This window comes from Ailuropoda melanoleuca, chromosome 5 (genome assembly GCF_002007445.2).
Source record: "Ailuropoda melanoleuca isolate Jingjing chromosome 5, ASM200744v2, whole genome shotgun sequence".
NCBI lineage: Eukaryota > Metazoa > Chordata > Mammalia > Carnivora > Ursidae > Ailuropoda > Ailuropoda melanoleuca.
Genome location: NC_048222.1, coordinates 128953701 through 128978902, shown reverse-complemented (window position 1 = coordinate 128978902; position 25202 = coordinate 128953701). Strand labels below are relative to the sequence as shown.

Sequence of the window (25202 nt, the reverse complement as noted above, 5' to 3'; positions counted from 1 at the left end):
TGCTTTTTTTTTTTTTCCACATGCATGGTAATAAGAGAGAATTTAGTAAGATGGACTTGGTTATATTCACAGTATTATTTCCTTCAACACTGAAGGTATGTTGTTAAGTCCCAAATGTTCTTTATGATATTTAGGTGCAACTTTTTAATGTGTAGCAGAACTTTTTTTTTTTTGCCCTATACACAATTCTTGTTCTATACTAATCGCAGTGTGGTTTTTCTACTCTACGTTGTAACATAATACTTGTTAACTATATATGACATGATCCAAACAAATTATGGTACATTCGTTCTATGGACCCATTAAGAAGGATGAGGTAATACCCTTGAGTGATGTCCAAGACCAAGTAAATGCAAAAGATACATTTCGGCATGTCCCAGTTTCTGTTTATTGAAGTGATATATATTTATAGATCTCAACATTTCTATTAGAAACTGGTAATTTTTGCCTGCCTTTGGTGAGGGAACTTCTGAATGTATATTTTTATATTGCTATTTCAGTTTTTAAAAAAAAGTTAAATTTGGGGTGTTTGGGTGGCTCAGTTGGTGAAGCTTCTGCCATAGGCTTAGGTCATAATCCCAGAGTCCCAGTATCAAGCCCTGCATCAGGCTCCTCACTCAGTGGGGGGTCTGCTTCTCCCCCTGAACCTGCCCTGTCTTGTGCGCATGTGCGTGCTCTCTCTCTCTCTCTCTCCTGTATCATGAGTTTTGGTGATAATGCGGAGCCAAGTTGCTGAGTACTTCTCATATTTTTACTATATAAGGACCAAAAACTAATTTAGATACCACACTTTGATGGTTTTGTTGATAGCAGTTTTAGTGAAGTATATGCTAGCATGCAATTATAGTAATAATTGGCACCTCCACGTTATATGCTTTGTGATGAGATAGAAGAATATAGCTATTACTTCATTTTTTTTCTCTCAGAGCTCCATTTTGTGAATAATCTTGTGATTGTTCACATTCTTCTTGATAACGCGAATTTGTCTTTGCCAAGAGAGCATTAACAATATTAACAGAAAAAATAAAGTTTAACAAATATAAACAAAAGCATGTAAATGGCCTAACTGAAGTGCGTTGTGTCTTGTTAGCGGAATGTTAGCTGAGGTTGCTAATGTCTTACTTTTATCATTTGTGCGCTTTTTTAAATGTAATGATTATTAAGCAGGTAAAAAGAATTTCTGTGAAAATTTGACCGCAAAGTTGTTTCTTTGCTTTTTTTCCTCTAAAAATATGAAATGGGCTGTGAACCACTCGATAGACTACTTAGCAACTCTCATGAAACATCAGGAATTATCAGTGGTTTACAACTATACTTTGAGAAACACTATATTAGGTGATTCTGCAACTTCTCTTTCTCTAGAACAATTGTTCTTCAGTAGGGATACACAAAGCAACAAATGGCCAGGGTCCCACCCCAGAATCTTAAGTAGGCTCTCTCATGTTTTTTAAAAAAAAATCCATGGGTAACTTTTGATGTATATTCTTGGTTAAAACTGTTCTCTAGTAATCCTAGTTACTTAAAACTATCTTTATTCCCTTTCAAAGTTTAGAACTTTTTTAGTGGAAACATGGGCTATATCAGGGTTCTAAGTGCTTAGTGTTTCGTGATAGTTCTCAGTGGGGCACATACTAAGGAGTGCATTTTAATTGTCACCATGTTGAGGGGAGACTACTGACGTTCAGTGAGATGTTGGTTTGCAATATGGGACAATCCTATTCAACAAAGAAACGACTTGTGTCTTGTATGACTTTTGAATATTTCATTAAATATAGATCAATAATTCTCTAATATGTAATATTAAGAATTTTTATAAGTTTTCCATAAAGCTCAGTTATGTAGTTTTTTTAGAATTGAATGCTTTAAAATATCAATCATGACCTAAATTATAATTTGCTCCCATATCTATAAATTACAAACTCACTCAATTGTAATGTTATTATAGGAATACTAGAGGCCTCTGGGAGAAAGCAGCGTGTTCTTCAAATTCATATTCCATTTGATTTTTTTTTCCAGAAGGGAGACATATTCAATATGCAAAGATTTCACAAATTGTTAAAGAAACATTTAATCAACTAATTTCCAATCATTCAGAATATCTGAAATGTAGCAATTCATTGGCAGCTTTTATAATTGAAAGAGGTAAGTCCACAAATATTTGGGATGTGTTAGTTTGTGGAAAAACTATTAAATATCCTAATCATTTGAGCTATATATAGCAGTATTTTAACTGACTATCTTTGACCCTTTTTACAATGGTGTTACATTGATTTGAAGTGGCCTTTTCTAGTGGGTGTGGATCATTAAATATAAAGGCTGTCAACATTAAAGTATACTGACCAGAAACTAATAGAGAGCTGCAGAATGGTAAAATGCCTAACATTTTAAACAATAGCTCTGTTGGAACTACGACCAACCTGAAATCTAGTTTCCATTGTAACAAACATTGAAAAGGATAAAAATGAACAAAATTTCACTTTCAGGTAAGAAAGGATTACAATATGAAAAATCATGAACCTCTGTTTTTTTCTTGTGGGTATATATAAAATCTATATCTGTTTATATCTATAGCTATATATAGATACCTATATACAAAAGTATTTTCTGTAATCCAAAAATGCATGATAATTCATAGATAGTAGAGGACTGGTAGAGTTAAAATCTTTGGGTACTGAAATTTTAAGTGTTAATAAGACTTGGATAAATAGAGGAAAGGGCATTTTGGGAGAGAGAAAGACATAAGGGAAGAAAGCAGCAGTGAGAAAACTGTTTATGGAACTATGAGAAATTTATTACTAGTGCAGAAAAGTATATATATACAGGGGTAATACAGAATACACTTAGGTTGATAAGATGTTACCAGATTATGGAGTCATTTAAAATCCAGTCAGAAGTTGGACTTAATGAGATAATAAGTGGTAAAAGATTTTTGGTCAGGGATTGATACAGAACTCTAATTGTTGGAAACAGCACGAGACTTAGGTGTGCTACTTACATGACTTTGGGCGTGTTATATACTTAACATCTCTCTGCTTCTGTTGTCTTCTAATTTCTTAAAAATCGAAATACTTTCTACTTCCTGGAGTTACTAGGATTAGATGTGATAATATAAATAAAGTACTTGGCACAGTACTTGGCGTTTAGGAAAAGCTTAAATTACATTTGTAATGATTAAAATAAATTGATGTTTAAACAATGATTGCCAACAGTTTTTTTTTTTTAATACTACAAGGATTGGGCCTGAATTAGGGAATCATAACTTACTTGATTGTGATGGAGCTGCTTATGTTAGAGTTGAGATAGATATGAACAGGCAAAGAAAATATTTTTTAGAAATATGATGTGATAAGATGAAAGTGACAACAAATGATAGATGAAATGAGATGAATAAAACATAACATTTCAAGTTTACATAGTAGAATGGTGTTTCCATATACCCTGGAATCTGGAAGCTGATGTGAAGTTGTGTGAATAGGATGGATGAGAGTAATAAATCTGGTTTTAGAAATATGATTGTGAATGTGGGGTGGGGAAAGACTGAGTAAAATTAAGTACATGTTCCTGGAGTAACTCACACAATCAATACATACTTAAAATGTATTAGAAACCTCAAATGGGTATTCCTCACACATTCCCTGAAATGTCCATTTTATACTTTCCTTTGTCCTCAAATATCCTACATCCTCTCTTCCATCCTTGCTTTCAACTAATGGTCATGCCTCATAATTTTTAATTGTGTCTGTAAGAAGCTATCAAATCCAAACCACTTCTGTTCTCTGCCACCAAATCTATAATTCCTTGCATTTGTGCTCATCTTCTCTACTGTGAGTGGAGGAAGGATCTTTCTCTTATAGCTAATCCTTTCACTTAAATTTTGATTCTGTTCCTTCTCACATCTTGATGAATTTCTTCTTTTTGTTATCCCCCCTTTTTCCTGCATTATCAGACTGGTATCTCCCTGAAACATGGCAGGTCGAGTTACAGAGTTGAAATAGAAACTGAGTTTCTATTTATAACTGAGAACTGTATATCACCATTCCAGAGCTTACACTGACACTATATACTTTGCTTTTACCATCATCATCCCCTCCTTACTGGAGCAACTACGTTTGTGATAATGGAACTTTTTATTTTTCCCATCTAATTTTAATTCCTCCTCCAGCTTTTTCCATCTCAGTAAATGGCATTTTCCCAGTTGCTCAGACTAAAAGACTAAGTCCTTTCCCTAACACCCTAAAATTTATCTGTAAGTTCTATTATGTCTCTAAACTATCAGATCTGATTATTCTTTTCCAACCATCTTCATTTCTCAAGTCTTAAGTCATTATGTCTTCAGCTTCTTGGACTTATAGCATTCTCCAGGTATAGGAGGGGTCTTAAAATGTAACCCAATGTGGTTTTCAATCCGTTACCCTCAGTAGCTTCACCATAGCTCTTAGATAAAATCCATAGACTCCTTAGCATGGTTTCTGATGCGTCCTTCTCTAACTTCATCTTATGCCATTCCCTTCACTCTTTACTGAAGCAGCTCTGCTGGTCCCTCTTTGCCCAGGGTCTGCACAAGCTCTTTCTTTTGACTGCAGCACCCTTTACCTCACTCATGCTGCTTACTCCTCGTACTGAAACTTAAATTTCAGTTTCATAAGGAGAGATTCCACAACTAGTTTACATGAGCTAACCTTCCCCCCACACACACCATTATTCTTTACATGGGCTCCATACTTTTTTCCTTTAAAGCACGTATCACAGTTTTTGGTTTCTTTAGTCTTTTTCTGTCTCTCCTATTAGAAGCTTCATGAGGGCATGTCTTGCTCAACATTTTATTCCTAGCATCTACTTGAACACCTGGAACTTGGTAGGACCTCAGCAGTTTTTGTTGAACTAATGAAAGTCCTTTAGGTATTTGCAAATGTGAAACTTTATTCTTTTTTTTAAAGATTTATTTATTTTAAAGAGTGTGTGTGAGCATGTGAGCGGGAGGAGGGGCAGAGGGACAGGGAGAGAGAAAATCTCAAGCAGACTTCCTGCTGAATCTCCCGACTCTGGACTCCATCTTGCGGGGCTCCATCTCACAGCCCTGAGATCATGACCTGAGCCAAAATCGAGAGTTCGACGCAACTGACTGAGCCACCTAGCCACCCCTGAAACTGAACTTTGTTTGAAAGTCTAAGATTAGAGATTTTCTGAAATCATCAACACAGAAGTAAAAGAAAAAGCAAGAGGAGAATATTCTAGAGAAGAAAGAGCAATGAACTTAGTGACTACGCTATAGAAAGGCCTCATAGTTAGGATGTGAAAGGAAAAAAGAATTGTATAATCAGAGCATAGAGTTTCAAGGAAATCTCAAATGGGGTACAGCAAAAAGTAAATGGAGTGAAACTATTAGAAAAAGAATAAGGTGCTTTTTTCTTTAAAAACCAGTTTCAGGGGTTCCTGGGGGACTCAGTCAGTTAAAGCATCTACCTTCGGCTCAGGTCATGATCTTGGGGTCCTGGGATTGAGCCCTGGGTCGGGCTCTCTCCTAGTGAGGAGTCTGCTTCTCCTTCTCCCTCTGCTCCCCCCGCCTCTGCTCGTGCACACACTCTCTCTCTCAAATAAATAAAAATCTTTAAAAAAGCAGTATCAGTAGAACAGATAAACTATGATTTGTAGAGAATTTGAGTGGATTAAGAAAAAAATAGAGCCACTATAGATAACTTTAAGGCAGAAGTAGAATGGCAAATGATGTCTCTCGTAAGCCAAACATATCTAGAAGTAGAAGAAATAAATGCATGTTTGAAAACTAAGGATATCTCATTATTCTATTGATTGTGGTAAAGTTTTAGATGAACTATTATAATTGCCTTTTTAATTGAATTTTATTGAACTATTAAAAAAAATTGGTTCCTAGAAGACTCTTGAACTCTTCTGTGAAACTGGAATTTTTCCATCTTTTTGGTCAATATAAGTAACTTTAAAATGGTAAGGTAGAGGTTGAACATAGGAAAGAGGGAAGTCAAAATAACCTACTGTTAACCTTTTCCTTTCAGCTGGACAGCATGAAGTTGTAGCTATAGGCACAGGTGAATACAATTATAGCCAGTGCGTTAAGCCAAATGGAAGAGTGTTGCACGACACTCATGCTATTGTTACAGCAAGAAGGTCTCTCCTTAGGTAAGGTAACATATATATTTAATGCCACCAAATAGTAATGCTTTCAGCTCAAAGTAAACACATATCGGTGTCTTTATTTACAAATGGAATTTTAGGGATCATTGAGCCATGGATATGACAGTCTCTTACTTATCCAAGTCATCTGATTATTTCCAGGTCATTTTTTAAAACCTTACAGTAACTGCAGTGTCTGTATAATCTGTGGATTTTAGTGGTTTCTATTATCAAGACCTTATGAACTCAGTTTTAAGAGTTCTACAACTTTTTTTAAATATACTCTCTTTATTACTGAACAAAGTAATTGTAATATATAGCTTTATATTGGGACCAAGTAGTCTTGGTAATAGTCACCACCCTGAATTAGTCATATTTATCCAAAGACAGCGCCAGAAACCAGTTTCCATTCATGAGGTCTGTGCAAAGTTTTATATAGCAGAACGTAGATACAGTATTCTTTTCTTTTTTCTATTCTTTTTCTTTTTTAAATTGAAGTATAGTTGACATACAATGTTACACATGTTAATGTTCAACACTCACCACACTCACCACCATGGTAAATGTAGTCACCATCTGTCAGCATATGATGTTATCATGGTATTATTGGCACTGTTCCCTATGCTATACTTCTCATCCTCCTGACTTGTTTTATAACTATACGTTTGTACAGACTGGCAGATCTCAAAGAGGGAGAAAAGGGAGCATGCCTAGTTTCTTTCCCCAAATTCTTCAGTAGTCACTCTCCTCCTTAGAAAAGGAGTGAAGAGCAGGTAGGAGAGAGAAGCCAGGAATGTTACTCTTTAGAAGTCCCTTCATATGAAAAGTGAGAAATTTGTTATTTTCTCCAGGATCCATCAGATTGTGGTTCTGTTAAGCCATTGAACTTACTTTTTATAAAACTTTTTTATGGAAAATTTCAAACCCAAGAATAAGATAATGAATTATATCATTCAGTTATCAGCATTCTGATACCAGTACCAAGTGATCATATCCAATTATCAGCATATCCATTTATCGGCATTCTGCTGTTCTTATTTAACCTATGCATCCTCACTTTTTGTTGGTGGTATTTTCTTTGGTAGAGTATTTTAAAACAAATTTAGACATTATTTTGTCTGAAAAACTTAAGTACATATCTCTATAAGGAAAGAATCCTGTTATCTTAAAAGGAAAGTTTTAGGGAAATCCAGGAAGGTAATGCAAGTCATTGTCCTCTAATCCTCATTGGTGCATATTTGACCTCTTTAAAATTACCTCTTTTATGTTCATTTCTTACCATGCTTGGCCCTATTTTATGCTTGTGCTGAATTTTCTTATTATTTCTGATGAAAGGAATAAAATCATGTTTTTTTTTTTAATAATCAAAATAGTATTAGTCCCCTCATTTGATTAGTATTAGTTTTTCAGGAGATTTGTTTCACTTCTTTATATAACGTACAGTCTTCATTCTGTTGTTCTTGTACTTCTGTGTTTTTGTCTTTAAAACCACTAAGGAGCAGGAACCACAGTTGTTGTCTGTCTGTTTTGGTGGGGAAAGGAAAATAGAAGCAAGGCAGAATTTTGACACTCCAGGTTGGAGGCTGAGAGCAGAACTGTCTGAGAACAAAGAGAGGGATCACTAGAGAAATGGGTCTTCTGCAGGATATGACAGTTGGGGACTCACACGAAATGAGTGGAATGGTAGTCAAGGAATGGCACTTTTAGGCAGGTCACATGTCAGACTGGGCTCCAATTGAGGACTTCTTTTGGGATTTAACTCTTCATTAAATAAGGCTAAAGTTATTTTAGGAGTTCTTATCAATATCAAAACTTTCCACACAGGGAGGGACATTGATCAGCACACGTGAGAATACGATGCTTAAGATAAATTACTTTAAAATTTTATCATTTGATTAAGTTATAACCCTTTTATTTTAGGTACTTTTATAGACAACTTCTACTCTTCTACAGCAAAAATCCTGCTATGATGGAAAAATCAATATTTTGTACAGAACCAGCTTCTAATCTACTCAGTCTCAAACAGATTATTAACATTTATCTCTATATGAACCAGTTGCCTAAAGGGTCAGCCCAGATTAAGTCACAATTGTAAGTATCATGGAAGTTGTTTTTAAAACAGTCAAGATGGCTCTATCTCATGTATTCTGAATCCCTACAGCAACAGAACAAGTAAATTCTTGTCTATTCGTATTCTCCCTTTGCCTCGAGGTGTTATTTGTGGCCTGCTAGAGGACCACTCAATCCGATCTGATCTATTACGACTTCTCCACTCCTCCCCCTCCATTCAATCTGATCTGTTACTACTACTAAAACATTCCATGTAATTTACCACTTTCTATGCTGTTGAAAATTTTTTTCTTTCGAGTTCTAAGACTTCATAAATGTTAGGAAAGCATGGATTTATGTACTCTCACATACTAATACAGGAGCTAAGAAATGCAGTTTGTCTTTCTGGTCAATCTGTAGCCAAAACTTCGTTATCTTGATCAACGGGTAGCATCAGCGTGAGATTTAAACAGTACAGGCAAGCACAAAGGAGAAAGCAAGTCTGACCGTCTAGAGATAACCATGGCTAATATTTTGTTACAGATTCTTCCAGTTACACATTTGAAAACAAGGGCAAGGAATGTTCCTGGAGAAAAAATTCAGGACAAATGATATTACATTTTATTTTTTTAACATATTTTATTGGAGAAGAATCTTGAATACAAATTGTCAGGGTTTTTTCCCTTCATTCTCTTTGTAGTTTTTGAAAATTTTCATACAGAGAAAAAAAATAACTGTGGTAGCAACAAAAATTAGGTTTTCATTTGATTTTAAGGGACACAAAGGCAGTAAAAAGAATTTATCTTTGCAAGAAGCTCTAAATATGGTTAATTTCTGTTTGGTATTAATCTTGTGGAACCAAGTCACTCCATTCCTACCTTGCTTTAGTTTTGCATCTTTTTCTGTTGCTAGAATTAAATGTACACTGGCAAGTTAGACATATTTGACAACAATTCTTAAGTACGTATATTTTTATTTTTAAATTTTTTATTTAAATTCCAGTTAACATACAGTGTAATATTAGTTTCAGGTGTGCAGTATAGTGATTTAATACTACCATACAACACCCAGTGCTCAACACAAGTGCACTCCTTAATCCCCATCACCTATTTCACCCATCTCCCCACCCCCTTCCCCTCTGGTAACCATCAGTGTGTTCTCTATAGTTAAAAGTCTGTTTCTTGGTTTCCCCCCCTCCTTTTTTCCCCTTTGCTCATTTGTTTTATCTCTTAAATTCCACATATGAGTGAAATCATATGGTATTTGTCTTTCTCTGACTTATTTCACATATGAGTGAAATCATATGGTATTTGTCTTTCTCTGACTTATTTTGTTTAGCATAATACCCTCTAGCTCCATGCATGCCATTGCAAGTGGCATGGCTGAGTAATATTCCACTTTGTATGCTTTGTTTTTTAAAGGAAAAAAACCTTTCCTTTTTCTAGGCGTCTTAATCCACATTCTATATCTGCATTTGAAGCCAACGAAGAACTGAGTCTCCATGTGGTTGTTGAAGGCAAAATTTATCTGACTGTCTACTGTCCTGCAGATGTTGTTAACAGAGTAAGCAGTATGTCCTCTAGTGACAAATTGACAAGATGGGAAGTACTTGGTGTACAGGGAGCATTGCTGAGTCACTTTATACAGCCAGTTTATATCAGCAGTATACTTGTTGGTGAGTGGGATTTTAGTACTTCCTGGCCTCTTTCACTAAGTAAATATATTTTATTTATCCGTATAAAATTGGATTTTGCATACATGATCCTTTATTTAAGGTTAAAAAAAAATCATTGTTTCATTGAGCTTTTCATTTCATGGTAACTTGTGATCATACTTGGTGTAATATGACTTCTTATCAGGAAGAGAATAATATTTTAAATTAGCCAGTTAGATGTATTATACCTTGAACTCACACTTTTGTTTGCACAACATTTAAATTCACCCCTTTCTTTTGGAAAAAGATGTTTTCTTGAACTTCTCAAGTCTAAAAGCTTATATTTAATTATCCTTAAAATAAGAAAAATCTTAAATGTCCATTGGTTTTTTTGCTACCTTTTCCACACATTTGGTTATGATCTGGATCCTTTTAATTTGTCAAATGAGTTGGAAGTGACTAGAACACAAGATAAATAATGCAAATTAGTAATTTACTTTCTTAGGGGGGGAAGTATTACAGACTTACATAATTATATTTGAATGGTTTTTCAGACATTATGCCAATAAACAATTTGGGGGCCCATTTGTATAGTTTTCATAAAGCACTGAGTGTTGCAAAACTTTAATTTATTCTGTGAAACACTTTAAATACTACTGTTACTTGGTTCTTCTTTGCTTGACATTAATTTTTTATAACAATTGCATGTGTAAGATTGAGATCTTCTTATGAGAATATTTTTGTTTTAGGTGTTGATATTTCTGGGTTTTTAAATTAATTTTTTGTTCTTTATATATTTTATGCCCATTTCTTAGGAATTTCTCTTACAGGTAATATTTTTTCAGTTCCATGTGTATACAAGATGCTATTCTTGTTTGGCTTTAATAAATTGTAAAAAGGAAAATGGTTATTTATTTTCTAACATTAAGCTTATTCTCTTTGTATAGAAAATGCATTACTTGATTCACAATTCAAAGGATTCAGAAGGGTTTTCAGTGAAGTTTCCCTCCCATCCTAGTGCCCCAGGCACCCATTTTTCTTCTGTGGCGTTCATTGTTACTAGTTTGTTGTTGTTCTTTCCAAAGATAGTTTATACTTATAGAAGTAAATGCATATTCTTTTTCTTTTCTTTTTTTTTCTTTTTGTGTTTTGTATGAATAGATAATACACTTCATGCTTTTCTGCATCTTGCTTTTTTCATTTAATAATTTATCTTGGAAATATTTCCATCTCAAGTATGTAAAGAATTTCTTCATTATTATTTGTGTCTCACTGTATGGTATTTCTTTGTATAAAGGTATGATAATTTGTTTAACCACTTGTAGGTTGAGGGAATTTTAGATTGTTTCTAATTTTTTTCAGCTACCAAAATGCTATAGTATGTGACCTTTTTATGTTTGTTATTTGCACATGTAGAAGTATATCTATCTCTAAGATGAATTTCTGGAAGTAGAATCACAGGTAAAGATGTATGCATTTGCAATTTTGAAAAATGTTACTAAGTTACACTCCACATTCCCACTGGTAATATATGATAATTGCAATTATTCTTACCCTCAAGAGTAGTTACTTCTAAATCTACTTTTTCCAGACATATATTCTTGTAGATGATACATTTCTTAGACTTAATTTGCTTACTAAAGTTTTTTGCCTTGTTTTCTTTTAGTCAGGTCTGATACACTCTCTCAGGCACTTAAAATTTTTTCAGTCTCCTTTAAGAAAGGCTATTTTTTTCTTGCATGTCTATTAAGTGTCTAAGAATTGTCTATGCTTTCTCTAGAATCACAGCTTTCTTTGACTTTGGTGAAAAAAATATTGTAAAATTTGTCATTTATATGACATAACTCCATACTATATTTAGTTTCTTAAAGGGATGAATATAGGTTCTTGTAAAATTATTTAGTATTTAGTTAGTGGTTTGGGATAGGAGCTTAAAAAATAAATCTCTTGTCGTTTTGAGTGTCATCTTGCACCTAACAATGGGGAACACCGTGTAACAATAAAAACATTATATAAGACTTCGTAAAATTATTTCTTTTCTCTTCCTTGGCATCTTTGTGGGACACAAAGCATAATTGGTGCTCTGTCTGGTACAACCTAAATGATTTTAATGTGTTTAATTTGTTGGTAAAAAATGCAGATTTTTGGACCTCTTAAGATCTCTATTCTGTGTCTGGGCGAGGGGGTAGGAGTTTTGAGACAGAGGAATATACATTTTAAAAGCACCACGAGGTGATTCTGATACAGATGATGTGAATGGCTCTTTGAGAAATACTCATTTAAAGTTTCTGTACACTAGAAGAGAGAAATTTAGAGAGCTAAAAGAATCTTCAGAGTTCACTGAACTTTATTAGTAGTCTAGTACAGTTTCTCATTTAGTATATAAAATTTTTTTATGCCATTCCTGATAGAACATCATCTAACCCTAGTTTAAAAGCATCCAGTAATGTGGAGTGTAGGATTTAAAACCAGTCTATTCTAATTAATTGAATAGTCCCAGTTGTTTTTTAAAAAATTCCTCCTTATTTAGAATTGAAATTTGCTTCCCTTTAATTCTGTTAACTGACAATATAAGTTAAATCTAATTCTTTGAGGATAACGACCTCATCCTGTTTTCTCACAAGTCTAATGAAATCTTTTACAGTTCTTTAATTCTTAAAAACTTTATTTACTAGATCAATTACCATTGGGAAAGTATTACGTTTTCCAACTCATGATTTTGGCTCAGGTCATGATCTCAGGGTTGTGGTATCCAGCCCCAGCATGGGGCTCTGTGCTCAGTGCAGAATCTGCTTGAGATTCTCTCCCTCTGCCCTGCCCCCTGCTCATGCACGTGCACTCTCTTTCTCTCTCTCAAATAAAATCTTAAAAAAAAAAATAAATCCATATTAGGAGGAAAATTCACTTTGCTTAAGTACTTAAAAACAGCTGGATTTATATTAGTTTTCAAGCTTTTTAAGGTATATTTTGCAAATTTGGCATTCTATTATGGTAAGCTCATCTGTCTGAATATTTCAAGAGTGTTTGTCCACAGGTATTTCCATCCAGTTCTTTTAATACACTTATTTGAATTGTACTTTTGGATTATAAAGAATACCATTTGCTAATTCCCGCCTAGTGAAAGAATCTGTTTTAAACATAGTTTATGGACTTTGATAACCTTAGTGATTCTGTTATTTATTTCTTTCTTTTCTTTCTTTTTTTTTTTTTTAAAGATCAATAATAGGAGGTTCATAGTGTTAATAAAATAATTGCTCCAAGTCATTCAGTTTGCCTGTTGGCAGAGCCTGGACTCAAAACCAGTTTTATAACTTCCCATGCTGTTGCTTTTTGTATTAAATTGAGCTCTGATAGCTTTGTCTGAGCATAGCAAGTGACTAGAATCTCACTGCTATGTCTGTTAAACTTCACACTCTTGGGGGCACCTGGGTGGTGCAGTCGTTAAGCGTCTGCCTTTGGCTCAGGGCGTGATCCCTGCGTTATGGGATCAAGCCCCACATCAGGCTCCTCCGCTATGAGCCTGCTTCTTCCTCTCCCACTCCCCCTGCTTGTGTTCCCTCTCTCGCTGGCTGTCTCTATCTCTGTCAAATAAATAAATAAAATCTTTAAAAAAAACAAAAAACAAAAAACAAAAAAAAAACTTCACACTCTTGAAGGCAGATGCTTTGCCACAGTCATCTTGATCTAGTTTGTGCAAGGGGTTAGTAAATATATCATGAATAAATGGTTAGAGTCAGCATGTTTTGTTCTTGAAAGTGCTTTTATTTTTCTACTTAAATCTAATTGACTGGAACACTTGAAAAATAAATTTTATTCTTTATGCTTGTTGCATTTTATGTTCACCCAGGAAGCTTTTAGAATAATGTGAGAATGGCATTGGTATTAATATCCCAATCCCTCAAGATTCTAATGTGCATCCAGGATTGATAGTTACTGCTGTCTGATAATCTAATCTTTTATATTCTTTTTTCATCGGGTATTTATTGAGCTCCCTNGAGAATGGCATTGGTATTAATATCCCAATCCCTCAAGATTCTAATGTGCATCCAGGATTGATAGTTACTGCTGTCTGATAATCTAATCTTTTATATTCTTTTTTCATCGGGTATTTATTGAGCTCCCTACTATATGCTAGGTTTTGTGCACTGTTGCATTATTCTCAGGGATACCATTCATGTAATAAAATACAGAGTGAGCATTATGAGTACAAAGGCAAGATACTTCTTGCCTTTATGTCTTCTCCTAGCCACACATTTGTGTTTCACAGGAACGTGATTTTTTTCCTCTGGATGTTCTGTGACATATGGGTGGTGGTGGTAAAATGTAATGCCTCAGACTGATTATGATGTTCCAGATATGGTAGGACCAGTGCATAGTTCTTTAATGTTTGATTCTTTGATTTATATACTTTATTCTTATTCATGCAGCCTCAGTTTTTAACAGCTGTTTCAGCAACCATTTCTGCTGACTTATATTACAATTATGGTAGATTAAGCTCCTGAGAATCTTTTCTGTATAAAATGCTGTCCGGTCAGGTCAACTATGGTCCTTGAATAGATTTAATTTTTGACTTCACCTTTGAGTTTCATGTTATTTTAGATGACTTGAGATAAACCAAACTTTCCCTATTTTATGACATGATTTTAGAGCTATATTTTTCCAGGAACAAGATTTAGCCTCAAGATATAACCAAAACCATACTTCAGATTTAGTTAATAGTTAAAGCATACATATATAAAGGGGAAAAGTAAAATTTCTAATATTAGTATACTTTTTTTCTATTACATTATTGCTTTTATACCACCCTATTAAAACATTTAGGTGAAACAATTTGGTATGTAAGGAATCTTAAATGGAATTTGACTTGCAGGGTGGTTTTTTTTTCCACATGTGTCTTGGTATTTTAGACACAAATAGTGCCATTATCTCATTACAGTGTGTCATAGTCTGTTTGGGATGCTACAAATTCCACAGACTGGGTGTCTTAAACAACAAACATGTGTTTCTCATAGTTCTAAAGTCTAGAAATTCCAGGATCAAGGTTTTAGCAGATTCAGTGTCTGGTGAGGGCCCACTTCCTGATTCATAGATGCCTATTTTCTCACTGTGTCCTGATACTGTAGCAGGGGTGAGAGCCTCTTTTACAAGGGTACCTCACAAAGGCCAACTATCACATTAGGAATTAGGTTTTAACATTAATCTTATGGAGACACATTTAGTTTGTAGCACAGTGTGTAATAATAGGTAACATTTTCTTTTGAATCCATGTCTTCTGTTCATTTTAGGTACAGTGACTATTCCACAGACCTTATTTCTTCCCAACTGTTTGTGCCCAAGTATATCTTTTTTTTTTTTTTTGTGCCCAAGCATATTTTTAACTGGTCTTCATTTGTTAGTATTTCTTAATTTGGAATGTTCAATGGAATACTTAGTATCTATTGATAGATGAATAAAGAAGATGTGGTATATACATACAATGGAATATTACTCAGCCATAAAAAAGAATGAAATCTTGCTATTTGCAACAGCATGGATGAATCTAGAGGGTATAATGCTAAGTGAAATAAGTCAGAGAAAGACAAATACTATATGATTTCACTCATGTGGAATTTCAGAAACAAGCAAGAAAAAAAAAAAAAGACAAACCAGAATACAGACTCTTAACTATAGAGAACAGACAGAGAGGAGGGGTGATAGGTGGGGGGATGAGTGAAGTACATGATGGGGATTAAGAGTACACATCTTGATGAGTGTCAAGTAATATATAAAATTGTTGAATCTGTATATTATATACCTGAAACTAACACTGTATGTTACTGGGATTAAAAAAAACACAAAGGAGTGCTTAGAAAAAGGGTGTCAACAGCAGTTCATGTTCTTTTTACATCATTTTCTAGTTTCCAAATAGTCATAATGAATGTAAGACCAGTAGCCATCTCAACAGTTCCAATGTATGGAAACAAAACTTTGTGAAGTAATGTTTAGTGGTGTGTAAAATTTCTCTTTGTGAGAACTTCTGACCCTTTTCTCTAAGGAGAAAAAAGATCTATTTTTGAATTACTAATTTTTAAATAGGAATGACTTGTCTAACTTCTATTTTAAGTTTGATCAGCCTACTATTTTATACTATACTAATGATATTACATCTTTTTGAGCTTTCAACAATTATTTTAACTGAAAACTCAAAGGTTTTGGTATTGGGCAAAATTGTAACTGGAAATGGTCATTATTTAGCTTATTTTGTGTTGTGAAACTGGTAACATTGTGGTCCTGGATTCGTTGTAATTTGTGGCCCTTAGATGTGGAAAAATAACTTAATCTCACCAACCATCTCTCAGCCGCATTTATCTCCTGTATTGTTTGCTTGTTTCTTAATGTGATCTGAGAAATCAAGACAGGAGGAGCCAATTCTCTCTGAGAGAACCCTGTAAAAAGTACTGTATTTTTTTCTGGGTCAGTTCTGGCTCTTCACTTTTATTCACTGAAATGTCAGTTATTTTCTGTAGATTCTTTTTTGAATGGAAATTATGACCATTGTTACCTTGTCCTGGTTCTGGTAAAGAAAATAGAAGTAGCTGCTGAGTAGTAGGAAAGGAAGGTTGCAAGATAAAAGATAAATAGACTAGACTGTTTCTTTCTTTTTTTTTTTTTTTTGGTCTAGTCTTTTGATATTGAATTTCTGAGTATTTTGTTTTTACTTTCTAGGTGATGGGAATTGCGGTGATACTAGAGGTTTAGAAATTGCTGTAAAGCAACGGGTCGATGATGCACTCACTTCAAAACTTCCCATGTTTTACTTGGTCAACAGACCTCATGTTAGTTTAGTACCTTCTGCATATCCACTTCAAACAAACTTGGAATATAAAACCCTGAGTCTGAATTGGGCACAGGGGGACATTTCTTTGGAGATTGTGGATGGCCTAAGTGGAAAAATCACTGAAAGGTTAGCATTACTAATTTCTTTTACAATCGCATATTTAAGCAGGACACATGTGGTGAGCAACGGGTGTTGTATTAAGTTTTGAATTACTAAATTGTACACCTGAAACTAACATTACAGTGTATTGGCTAACTGGAATTTAAATTAAAAAAAAGATCTTAAGGAAGAGAAAATACATTTATAATACTGTATTTATCAGAAAAAAATCTGCATATAAAAGGACCTGTGCTGTTTAAAACCCATGCTGTTCTAGGGTCAGCTATATTTAGAAGGGGCCTGTGCAAGTGTAAGGGGCCCAGAAAGTTAAGCTTCACAGTAAATCTACCTCCACCTATGCTATAATAAAAGCAAAACAAAACCTTTAAAAATATTAAGGAAAAATGCATTTTAATAGAACTTTTAAAATTATTCTAACTTTTTAGGTGTTTTTTGATTTCTGAACAATAACAATAGTTATCATTGAGTGCAATGATTTTGTGGGCATTGTGCTAATTTAAAAAAACAAGACAAAACATTCTTTTTTTCTGATGAGAAGAAGACCTGGAGAAGTTCTATAACTTACTGAAGTTACATAGTAAGTTGAATGGAGCCAGCATTCAAAATCAGCCTCCAGAACCTATATTTTTCTAAGTATCTTTTTGTGATTTTAATTAACACTGGAATCACATAATGTATTTGTTTTAAAAATTCATTTTCTCTTACTGAATCTGAATTTCTGGATCTGAGACTGAGAATCTGTATTTTTGACACGTGTTTTCAAGTATTACTTACATATACTTAAAAGTGAAAACTAATGTACTAGGTTGTATTGCCTTCTTATAATAACCCTGTAGGTTGGATGGTAATGTTGCTCTTTTTCAGAAAAAGTGATTCAAGCTAGGTTTAATATCTTGCTTAAAGTCACCCAAATAGTAAGTAACACAGCTGGAGTTCTTATCTAGACATTTTATTTTCAAAGCCCTTATCAGTAACCATAATATGCTGTGCCTTTTAGACATTTCTTTATAGTATCCCTGGCATTGATTATCAAGTAAAACAAAACTGTTCTTTCAGCGTGACCATATATTTATAATGAGGTAATGAATAATGTTAAAAATTTAATTGCCTAAACTGCCTAAGCTTTCTTTGTGAAAGATGGGTTTAAATTAAGACCACATACAAAAGTGTCTTGGTATGAACTCAGGCTTATTATTGATTATTTCAACTAGCGTGGATTACACTTTTCTTGCCTTGAATCAGCTCTTAATAATGGACAACCTATACACATACAAACAAAACAAGTCTTTGATAAGACATTAAGAAGTCTTCTACTGAAAGCAGATAAAATATGAGCATAACAGCTGAAATTAATGTAAAATGAGCTTAACTAATTTATTATAGCTAAATGCTTGCCAGATGATTACAAATGAAGAGAGCAGATGTGATCTAAATATTAGACAAGGTGTAGTTCAGCTCCAAAGCATTACATAAGGCAAAGGATAATTTATTATTATAATGTATAATTCACAAGGAAGAAAAAACAGTAATGGATATCTATGCAACAAATAACATAGTACCGGTATTCATAAAGCAGAAGTTACAGAAGAGAAGGAAAAATAGAAATCCACTACTAGTTGAGACAGTAATTGACCTTTCAGTTCATGATCAAATAGACAAAACAATAAACAAGGATATTAGTGGTTTTAAATAGCAGAAAGGTAGATTTGATTAACTTACACAAAACTGTCCGTAAACATACTTTTGAAGATTCTACAGAATATTGAAAAAAATTGATCCTATGTTAGGCCACAAAGAAAATCTCAAATTCTGAAAGAAGCAGTGAGAGAACCTAGAAGTGGAACCTCAACTCTGTAGTCAGCTAGCTAATCTTTGACGAAGTAGGAAAGAATATCCAAAGGAAAAAAAAGACAGTCTCTTCAACAAATGGTGTTGGGAAAAATGGACAGCAACATGCTGAAGAATGGAACTGGACCACTTTCTTATACCATACACAAAAATTCAAAATGGATGAAAGACCTAAATGGGAGACAGGAATCCATCAAAATCCTAGAGAACAAAGGCAGCAACCTCTTTGACCTCAGCCCTCAGCAACTTTCTACTAGACACGTCCGTCTCCAGAGGTGAAAGAAACAAAAGCAAAAATGAACTATTGGGATTTCATCAAGATGAAAAGCTTCTGCACAGCAAAAGAAACAATCAACAAAGCTAAAAGGCAACCTATGGAATGGGAAAAGATATTTGCAAATGACATATCAGATCAAGGGCTACTATCCAAAATCTATAAAGCACTTACCAAACCCAACACCCAAAACCCAAAAAATCCAGTCAAGAAATGGGCAGAAGACATGAATAGACATTTCTCCAAAGAAGACATACAAAAGGCTAACAGACATGTGAAAAAATGCTCAACACTACTCATCATCAGGGAAATAGAAATCAAAACCACAATGAGATACCATCTCACACTGGTCAGAATGGCTAAAATGAAAAACTCAAAAGGAAACAATGGATATTGGGAAGGATACGGAGAAAGGGGAATCCTCTTACTCTGTTGCTGGAAACAAACTGGCACAGCCACTGTGGAAAACAGTATTGAGATTCCTCAAAGTTAAAAACAGAACTACCCTATGACCAGCATTGCACTAGCAGGTATTTATCCAAAGGACAGAAAAATAGTGATTTGAAGGGGCACATGCACCCCAATGTTTATAGCAGCAATGTCCACAATAGTCAAAATATGGAAAGAGCACAGATATCTATCGATAGATCAATGGATAAAGAAGATGTGGTGTATATGTATATACAATGAAATATTACTCATCCATCAAAAACAATGAAATCTTGCCATTTGCAACAGTGTGGATGGAACTAGAATAGATTATGCTAAGTGATAAATAAGTCAGAGAAAGACAAATACTATGTGATTTCATGCATGTAGAATTTAAGAAACAAAACAGCATAGAGGAAGAGAAGGAAAAATAAGATAAAAACAGGCAAACCGTAAGAGACTCTTTACTGTAAGAAACAAACTGAGGGTTCCTGGAGGGGAGGTGGGTGGAGGATGGCCTGAATGGGTGATGGGTATTAAGGAGGGCACTTGTGATGAGCACTGAGTGTTATATGCAGCTGATGAATCACTAAACTCTACCCTGAAACTAATAATACACTATATGTTAACTAAGTTGAAGTTAAATAGAAGTTAGAAGCAATGTAGATAGTATTTTCTGATTGTGAAACAGTAAGTCTGTAAATAACATAATCAGTATACTAGCAATTTCTTTCATTGGGGAAAAAAGTCCTTTAACTTTTGGCTCAAGGAGGAAATATAAAATGAAACCACAGAATATTTAGAAAACAAGGTTATTGAAAGTATTACATATCAGAACTTGTAGGATATACAGCAAAAGCAAAGCTGAATGGAAAAGCTAGTACTTCATTCAGATGCTATATCAAGAGATAATGGAAATAAGCAGAATGAAGAAATCAGCCAAACTAGAAATGTAATTTAAAGAGCTAAATAACAAAAAGTTGGACGTAATAAAAGACAGATTCTGTGAAAAAATGTCACTAGCTAATATCAAATTTAATAAAATAATAAGGGAGTAAATAACAGAAAAAGAAGAGTAAAAGAATCAGTAAAACTTACTTGCTCAGCCACGTAAATATTTTTAAAAACCTTGTGAAATGCATACATTTCTAGGAAAAATTATTTCTATAACTGGTACAGAAGAGGGGAAAACTTAAGCAGATTATTTTCATAAGAAAGTTATCAAGAAGGTGCCCTATCCTCAAAGAAAACACCATTCTGAGGTGGTTCAGAGGAATTTTTAAACCTTTAAATAGCAGAAATTTCCAGTGCTATATAAGAAGATGGGAAAACATTAAAATCCTTTTATGAAGCATGTGTATCACTGGTACTTAAATCTGATAGAAGATTGCTGCCCTCCCTCCACAAAAGTTACAGATGAAACTTTGTTTTATATCCAAGCAAAACAGCTAAATAAAATATTAGGAAGCAGAATGTAGCAGTACATTAAAAAATACATATTTTATACAATAATATCAGTATTTTTTGTGGGAGTGAGGATCAGTAACATAATAGAAATAATACCAGATTAGAAATTCTTATTAAGTTGCCGGGGTGCCTGGGTGGCTCATGGACGCCTGGGTGGCTCAGTCGGTTTAGTGTCTGCCTTTGCTCAGGTCATGATCCCAGGGTCCTTGGATCAAGTCCCACATCCAGCTCCTCACTCCTTGCTTGGCGGGGAGCCTGCTTCTCCCTCTGCCTGCTGCTCCACCTGCTTGTGCTCTCATTCTCTCTCTGACAAATAAATAAAGTCGTTAAAAAAATAAGTCACCTTATTAATTGAATTAAGGAAATCACATATTCATCTCTATAAATTCTAAGGCATATAATATAGCTACAGTTATTCTAGAGAAAGGTAATAAAAAAGCAATAGTTTTGATATTTTTTGTTAAGGATAAAATGTGTGTTTATTCGTCAAAAGTATCATGATTGATAACATCCAGAGCAAGACATTATTGTTTACTGTTGTTAATATTTTACTTAAAGCATTTGGACAAGAGAAAGAAATTAGAGATTATAAAATATTGGAAGGGAGAGGGTAAAATTACCATTCTTTGCATATGGTATCATATTCTACCTGAAAAGCCCAGGAGAATCATTGGTAAAACTACAACAAAAAATATGGTGAATATATTAATAAAGAGATCAATAGATTTCATACACAGGAGCATATGTTAACTATTGCTATATATAAAACTACCTCAAAACTTAGTGACTTAAAATAATCATTAATTACTGCTCACAAGTTTTTAGGTCAACTGAGCTGGATTTTGGGGGGCTCCCTCATTCATCTGGGGTTAACTGTAGGTTAACTGAAATTTAATTTTGCTGATCTTAGAGGGATGACAGGGCTCTGGTCCATGTGTTGTCTCACCCTCCCCTAGACTAGTTCCAGCTAACTCATTTGGCAGAGGAAGGATTCCCTAGAGAATAAACACAAACCTATGAGGCCCAGTTTCAGTACTGACGCAACCTCTATTCCATTCACCAAAATAAGTCACAAAGCTAACCCAAATGCAGCAGAGGGGAAATCAACCACAGTTACTGAGAGGAGAATGTGAGAAGTCACATTATAAAGAGTATGGAGACAGGGAGGAATGAAGGATTTGGGGAATTTTTGTAAATAAAAAAACAACTAATAAGATATAATGAAGAGAGAGTTATAGCAAAAAATTTCATGGTCTATAGATCCACTTTTATTAGAAACAAAAATATATCTGTGTGCACATACATGTATATGGAAAGAAGGTCATGAGGAGGTGTGTATATAGTTCATTTTTTTTAGTGAGTTAAAATTTAATGCAGTGAAATGTACTATATAGTTTCATGACTTTTGATATATGTATACACCTGTATAACCATCACCCATTAAAATGCAGGACATTTTCATCATTCCAGAAAATATTTCTGTGCCTTTTTCCAGTCAATTCTGGTACAACCACTGTTTTAATTTGGATCAGCATAGATTAATTTTGCTTCAAACAATAAAATGTTCCAGTATCCATCTTCTTTCATTTTTAATGCAACACTATAATAATTTAAGCTGTAATTTAATAAAAGAAATTAGCTTCAGAAAGTAATTAATATTCAGAACGATTTTTGTGTAAAAATCTTTCACTGTCTTCATTGTATATAACTGAGAAAAATATTTGTAGATTCTGTGTTGATTTCAATCTCTACAATTGCCAACATAAATCCTTGAATAATGATTAGTGGATATTTCATTCCTTTCTACTTTAGTTCCCCATTTAAAAGTGGTGTGTCAATGGCAAGTCGACTTTGTAAAGCTGCAATGTTAAGTCGATTTAACCTGCTTGCCAAAGAAGCTAAAAAAGAAGATTTACTTGAAGCTAGTACATACCATGCGGCAAAGGTAAGTCCTTAAAGGAATGAAATTGATCATAGAAATAAAATTTAAGACAACAAAAATGTAATTTTATGATAATGAGACATAGGAGAAGTTGCTTAAAATAGTTCCTGAATATAAGGTATTGTCATGTACTAGTAGAATTAATTTTTAAATGACTATGCCAGAAATTGAATATGTAAATGAGTGTTGCCACTTAAAGTAGCCACCTTAGTATGCTATGTACTTATTTTGATGATATTTGATCAAAACCTGTTTTCGTACCCAGGAAAACAAAATGGTAATAAAATTTCTTCTGTATATATTAACTGCAAACTTTATAAGTATTCTGAAATAATATATTAAGATATCCATATAAATTTTCCTATTTTAAAGTTGTGAAACTGCTTTAATTTCAGCGTGTGACTTGGGACTGATTAATTAGATGATGTACATAGCCTTTTTCTCTCTTTAAAAATATTATTTTTTTAGTATTACACATATAATGCATAGAGAATTTGGCAAATTTTTTTTAAATAGGAAAAATAGTACTTGTAATCCTTCCTACTATTCAAATTATGATACTTTTAATCCTGTAAGCATGTTCTTTAAGTTTCTTGTTGTGTGTTTTGCATATATATGTATATTTGTGTATGCATATATTTAAAAATATACTGGATGTGTTTTTTAATCAGGTTTTTTTATTTGGTATATAGTCTGACATGATCCATGTTATCATAATATGATATACCCAGGGCATCAAGTTATTAAATACAAATTGTTTCTGGTAACCTAAATTCCGTTTCAGTCAATAATCTAGTATTGTATGAAAGTCTTTTAATTTCAATAATATCTTAATGCTCAGACTTTATAATCCCAACCTGTGAAACAATTGTATTAACTGCAGATTTGTGGGTATATACACACATTTTTAAGTATAAAAGCTTAGGCAATTTCTGGCTTTGGTGACATGAAGTTGCAGATCATATTTATAAAACCAAGTATAAAAACTGGACAAAATTGTCAAAAAACTACCTTTCACAACTCTGGAAATTGAAGACAGAAGTGTGTATTATTGAAAAACTGCTTGAGCTTTGGATAAGAACAACAGGAGTTTGTGGTGCCTTCACCCAAGGCTGTTCCTGTTCTCTCTTCCTCTTCTCTGCTAGTTTGAATGGCAAGAACTATAGTTTTTACTAGAGTGAGGATGCAGCTGGAAGTAGTAGATTTGTTGCTTGAGGGTGGACTCAATTTGGGGCAGAGGGTAAAAATTTGAAGCTTTGTCAGCTAATATGCCAAACCTAGTAGGAAACAGATGAGGAAAATCAGTAATTTTGCTGGCCCAAGATTGCAGTCCTGTTTGGAGCAAGTGATGGACCAACTAGTACCTTACTTAGGTAGATTTTATTAAAAATGAAAGAGCCATGGAAGGGCTGAGATAAGTTCTCCGTATATCCTTGGCTGAATGAAAACCTACACTTGTGCAGGGAAGACCCTATAGAAACCAGTAAAGAGTGAAACTGTAAAAGAGAACTGGCTGCAACATTAATCCATTAGTCTCTCCTTATCTGTGGGGAATACTACCAAGAACCCCAGCGTATGCCTGAAACCACAGGTAATACTGAATCCTATATATACTGTTGTTTTCTTATATATACATATGTATGATAAAGTTTGATTTATAAATTAGGCACAAGAGATTAACAACAATTATTTAAATAGAACAATTACAACAGTGTATTGTAATAAAAGTTATATGGTCTCTTTCTTAAAATATCTTATTGCGCTATACTCATTTTTCTTTTTCTTGTGATGATATGAAATGATAAAATGCTTATTTGATGAGATGAAGTGAGGTGAATGATGTAGGCACTGTGACGTAGCATGAGGCTGCTATTGACCTCCTGATACATCAGAGGGAGGATCATCTGCTCCCAGACTGCGGTTGACTGTGGGTAATTGAAACCAGGGAAAGCAAAACCATGGATAGGGTGGAGGGACTATGTACACCCCCCCACCACACACAAACTGATGAGAAGGTAGATGCCTTATAGGTTAAGGTGCTTGAGCAGTGTCTACTGAAAACATTTATTTATCATTAAGCTATGCAGATATAGGGTAGCTAACCAGCAGGAAACCAGGCTAAAACATAAAAATAAGAATAAAAAAACCAGGAAGGGCCAACAGCAGCTACACACCATGGAGAAAACAGATCTCACAATTTAAGCAAGCTAAATTTAAAAATAAAAAAACTTCAGAAAAAATAAAACCTCATCCAGAGAGAATAAAAAACTTCAGAAAAAATAAAACCGCATCCAGAGTTTCTATAATATATTATCTAAAAAGTTTAACCAAAAAATATGGGATATATAAAAAAACAGGATGCTGAAACCTATACTCAGGGAAAAATAATAGAAACTCGTTCTGAGTGGGGGTCTAAATGTTAAATATAGCTAAGACTTCAAAGCAGCTCTTATAA

At 34.0% G+C, this 25202-nt stretch overlaps 1 protein-coding gene across 2 annotated transcripts in view; it reads left to right on the top strand.

Moving 5' to 3' along the window:
* Positions 1-25202, top strand: part of ADAD1 (adenosine deaminase domain containing 1) — a 49057-nt gene that overhangs the window by 12876 nt on the left and 10979 nt on the right. For both annotated transcript variants that reach the window (XM_019804443.1, XM_002923819.2), the window contains exons 6-11: positions 2017-2142; positions 6030-6153; positions 8068-8238; positions 9642-9871; positions 16556-16793; positions 22618-22750. In XM_019804443.1, coding sequence (XP_019660002.1) covers positions 2017-2142; positions 6030-6153; positions 8068-8238; positions 9642-9871; positions 16556-16793; positions 22618-22750 — 1022 coding nt within the window. The remainder of the gene's footprint in view (positions 1-2016; positions 2143-6029; positions 6154-8067; positions 8239-9641; positions 9872-16555; positions 16794-22617; positions 22751-25202) is intronic.